This window comes from Lactuca saligna, chromosome 4, assembly GCF_052625555.1.
Source record: "Lactuca saligna cultivar CGN05327 chromosome 4, ASM5262555v1, whole genome shotgun sequence".
NCBI classification, from domain to species: domain Eukaryota; kingdom Viridiplantae; phylum Streptophyta; class Magnoliopsida; order Asterales; family Asteraceae; genus Lactuca; species Lactuca saligna.
The window spans coordinates 79,534,370-79,539,788 of NC_136420.1; the positions used below are offsets into that span (position 1 = coordinate 79,534,370).

General features: G+C 26.9%; 1 protein-coding gene across 1 annotated transcript; it reads left to right on the top strand.

Annotated features, from left to right (window-relative positions):
- The first annotated feature begins 943 nt into the window (after positions 1 to 943).
- On the top strand, positions 944 to 3,663 carry LOC145039789 (early nodulin-like protein 14). The gene is made up of 3 exons (XM_078987798.1): positions 944 to 1,118; positions 2,682 to 2,695; positions 3,298 to 3,663. Exons 1-3 carry the CDS (start codon positions 944 to 946, stop codon positions 3,661 to 3,663), a joined length of 555 nt encoding a protein of 184 aa, XP_078843924.1.
- The last annotated feature ends 1,756 nt before the right edge of the window (positions 3,664 to 5,419 follow it).

Sequence of the window (5,419 nt, forward strand, 5' to 3'; positions counted from 1 at the left end):
GGATTTCAATCCCAAAGGTTATGGAGTTTAGGGGGTTGTTTTTGGTCCCATGTGACCACAAGGGTAGATTGCCAAAAGTTGAATTCACTAAAACAATGTAACTCTTCGATTATTATTGACCTTTATTTTTTACTTATTAATGCTTTGTTAACTTGTATTAGCTTATTATAACTTAAACTAATATGAGTTTTCAACACATATACTTAAATATAACTTATATAAGTATGGTTCATGAAGTCAAAATCCTATTAGATCAAGTTACACTGTGAATCTAATGGTACATGGTTTGAAGTTCAGACCTAGTTTATTCTAGGAAAGTTCTAGTTGTGACGCATACATACATATATATATATATATATATATATATATATATATATATATATATATATATATACTAAATTTTTTTAAAAATTATATTAAAATTTATGTTTTTCTATTCTCTACAAAAACAATAATATTAGTCTAAAATATATTTTGAAAGATAAAATAAAATATGAAGGGAAATAAAATATGATAATTTTCTAGGTTTTATAGAATGATAGAGAATGAAAGGGAATATCTCGATCAAAAGTGTTAGGTTCGCCCATGTTCGATGCCAAGCTTTGCTTTAGTATTTTGTCATCTGTCCTAAATTTTGCTTTTCTAATGTGTCTACTACTTCATTATTAACCTACACAATTTCATTAAATTTTAGTTGGAATTCCATGCGTAAACGTTATCGGCACCAAACTTATATATGGCGAATTTTTAATTTATGCATTGAAGGAAGCACAATGTACGAATATGGTGTTAGTTAGCTTTAGAAGCCATTTCTATTTTAAATCAATAAATGCCATTCACGTGACGATGAAGTAGTTTAATTGAAGATCACGTGCTACCTTTGGGCTTTATAAAACCTCGACTTCCCGCCTCCATTTTCTTTCTCATCTTCACAGATAACAAGATGGCTTCAATGAAGTTGGTGGTGGCGCTTTTCATTGCCACGGTGGTTGCCGGCGGAAATACTGCCGGAGCTCAGTTAGTACACCATGTGCTTTCTGGTGACCGGACTTCAGATATGACCACAGATGTCGGCTCTTGGTCCTCCGGCCGCATTTACCGAGTTGGAGACCATCTTTGTAAGCATCATTTTTTTCTTTTATGTTTTTATCAGCTACCAATTTATTTGTCAAAAAATACTTTAGGAGTAAAGTATAAAGGCATATGATGTAAGTTCTTTTAAAAAACTATATGGATAAATGACCTAAAAGCTATTAACTCTGACAGTTTAGTAGAAATATGTGGCTATATTTTTACGTGTATTTTAATTTCATTAAAGCTATTAGTTTGCAACTTTCTTTTTAATTCTTTTTTCAGGTTTATCCAATAAAACTAAATATTTCTCTCAAACTTAAGGATTTCAATGAACCACAAAAAAAATAAATTAACATTTACTAAATGATTTTAATAAACCAGCAAAAAAAAAAACGAATATTTCTGCCGAACTAAGGGTTTTAATAGATCAAAACTACACAAAATGGTAAAACTGAAAATATATATATATATATATATATATATATATATATATATATATATATATATATATATATATATATATATATATATATATATATCAATGTTGTAAAACTTCCGATTATGTCCCAATTAATCCCTAGGCGCCACTCGACCTTAGAGAACGCCTAGCGATTAATACATGCATACAAAATGATTGAAACAATAAAACCCGATGAAATTTTAACACTGTGTAGAAATTATATCTCAATAGAAACTATTTGATATATGATTAGTATTGTATTTATCATATTAACCTATTTTGTTATGATATTAGTGGTATTTATGAACTTTTATATAATATTAGTCCTATTTAATTTTTTAAAATCTAAGAAATTAGCATTTAATGGTCTTCGATTAATTTCCGCCTAGCCGATTAATCTGTTAACTTCAGTCCACCACCTAGCTAACGTCGAGCGATTTTTACAACCTTAATATATATATATATATATATATATATATATATATATATATATATATATATATATATATATATATATATATATATATATATATATATATATATGGCTTTAATAAAAGATAAATACGTATATTTGTATTAAACTTAAAAGCATTTACGTCATTTGGTCAAAAATATATTAAACTATGAAACAAATAGTATATGATAAGTACTATTGAGGAAACAACTTGTTGATTGAAGAAATGTTTAGTAGGACAAACGAAGATGACTACAAAATTGTACTACACGATTAAACTCAAATAAGTTGTATTTTTAATTAAATATTAACAAATTTACGTGTCTTTGGAAACACGGTCAGAAAATAGACACACATAAAGAAAGAAAACAATTAATGTCGAATTCGTGTAAACTGTACGTGGGCGTCCTCTGTGGCTTTATGTTCATCAGAAATAAGTAAATGTACCCAAGTTAAAGTCACGTACAAAATAGTTTGTTGAAGATTTAATAAACTATGAAAGTAGGTACAAATAAAAATATTATTATTATTATTATTATTATTATTATTATTATTATTATTATTATTAGTTCATCTTCTTGTTTTATAATATTAAAAAGATTTATATGTTAAATGGTATTTATATATAATAAAATTAAATTGAAAATTATCTATTAGTAGTTTAACAATGATATTTTTAAATTCTATATGTAGTTTTGGATGTTTCAGTTAGTGCATCATTATCCTACAAAATTTTGTTGTTATTGAAGTTTAAATCGTTACTGCAAACATGTACATTTTTTGGGGTTGTATATAATGAAAGTAATTATGAATAAGTTAATAGAGATCTTATTTATTTTATTGAAATTAGGTTCTTAATATATTTTTCAATTAAGTTGTACAATCTGTTAATTCTTGTATTTTTCAAATAATAAATTAAGAAAAAAGTCGCCACCAATTTGTAGTAGGTCCTACCTAATTCCAAGCTTTAAAAAATTATATCTCTTGTATAAAAACACTTTTATAACTTTTTTTCAAGATTTTGCACCTATGTTTTGTTTTTAATAACAATTCTCAGCCAAACACTATTTTGCAATATAATTTTTTTCTGCAAAATTAATTTTAAAGCTCCCACAAAAAAAAAAAAAAAAATGTTGATAAAAATTATGAATTTCACGATAATATGAATATCTTTATAGTATATGAAACACAATTTTGTAGTATATAAAAAATAATTTCGCAGCATTTAAACTTTAAAGAACTTTTTTGTTGCATGTATATTTTTTTTTTGTCTATTATTGTTCACCATTAAGCTTATAAATTATAATAGATAGATGAAAAACTGAAAAAACGCAACGAACTTATTTTAAATATCATGCGAGCAGTGTTCAGGTACTTGTCACCACAAGACACAATCGTGGAGCTTGCAAGCATCGAAGAATACTATTCGTGTGATCTAACTAACCCCATAAAGATGTACACCGAACATGTAAACAAAGTGCCCCTAGACAAGGAAGGGATCCGCTACTTCGCAAGTTCATCGTACGAGAAATGCAAAAATGGTTTGAAGTTGCCTGTACACGTGAACGCGCCACGTGACTACCCTGCTGCTCCACCCACCCCATCATCTGCACCCCAGTTACATGGGATTCCAGCCCTAATCGTCGTGTTTATCGGTTTAATTCTTTCTAAGTAAACTTGTAGTGTTGTACACACCACATCGTATGCTTTATATTTTATCGGTGTAGTGGTGGAGTTGTACTGTACAACTCAATGATGCTTTGTTTAGATGTTTTCTGTGTTCTTGGATTTTAAATTATTGTTTGTTTGCTTTTAAGGCATATAGCCATCTAATTTCGGTACTACGTACCAATGAAATATTATGGGCTTATTATCATTTATGAATGTCACTTGGGTTATATTATTGTTATTCGACTCAAGTTCGATATTTACAACGATTTATTAATATTGTTATACATTCATCTCAGTAGAATGTTTAAATTTAAGGTTGGAGATGAAGTGGTAGAAATGATCGGTAGGAGGTGGAGGAAGGCTAATCTTTGGGTGTTGTTACTAATTCTTACCTATAAATAAATGTTAAAACCATAAAATACATTACTGACCCTTTACTTATATATTAATTTTTATTTTACTACCTTTCAATTTAAAAAAGTTTCAAATTAATAAGTTGATAAACAATCACATTATATATATATATATATATATATATATATATATATATATATATATATATATATATATATATATATATATATATATATATATATATATATATATACACACACATTGCAAAAGTTGTTAGATTTTCTAGGTCAGTCGAATAGCGAATAGCGAGAAGTGAGTACCTCGGGAGTACTCGAATTGAGTAAATTATATAGAAATAAAATTGAGAAAATTATATATAACAAATATAAAAAATTTATTAAATATTATAGAAAAATAGATGAATAACAACAGCAATTATAGTTTTTTATTAAAAAAATAAATAAAACTTCAATTTTGAATGATTTGACTGAGTTTTTTTGAGTTTGATCGATTTTTTCCGAGTTGATCGAGTTGGACCGAGTTTGACTAATTTTCTCTGAATTGGACCCAAATTTGACCGATTCTATGTTTTTTCCCCCGATTATTAGATAACCGCCTCGGCATATACTTGATTCCGAGTTTTTGCCTAATTTTTAGATAAACTAATAATACAAATATTAATACAAAATTTGAAAACAAATAGGGTGTAATTTGAAACTATTTTAATACGTGAATGTGTATATAATAAAAAGAAAGGCTAAAAACATTTAATTTAAAACTATTTATATGGTATAATCGGAGATATTTATAAAAATTTAGGTGCGAATAAAAGATGAAGTTTAAATCACCTGTCAATTCATTTATTTTAATATAAAATAAAAAGATGTTATTGTAAATATAATAAACTAAAGGAGAAAATTGTGAATATATAATATAATATCCTCATATCGGTAGAATAGATTTTAAAATAATATAAAAATAATCAACGTGTCAAATAATCAGTAGGTTAATTATGTAAATTTTGGGTGCGGATAAAACCCCTCCTAATCTTTTGGTGGTTGTTGGTGGTTATGGGGTCTATTCTGACAGAAGGAGACATGGTGGAAGATTAAGTCAATGGTGTGGTAGTCAGTGGACGCACATGGGATTTTAGGTTTAGTAAGGTTTATTTGATTTAAATAAATATGGTTTTTTTTATTAATTTAAACTAAAATATGAACAATAATACTAATAAAATATTAATTATGGGTAAAATAATAACTTTAGATAAAATATGTAACAAAATGAATCATAACAATCAACCACGCGAAAATTATAAACATGAGGACCATCCATATATCACAAAAAAAGAAAAAAAATAGTGAAGGACGAAAACCAAAATCTAAGAGACCATTTATTTAGATTTT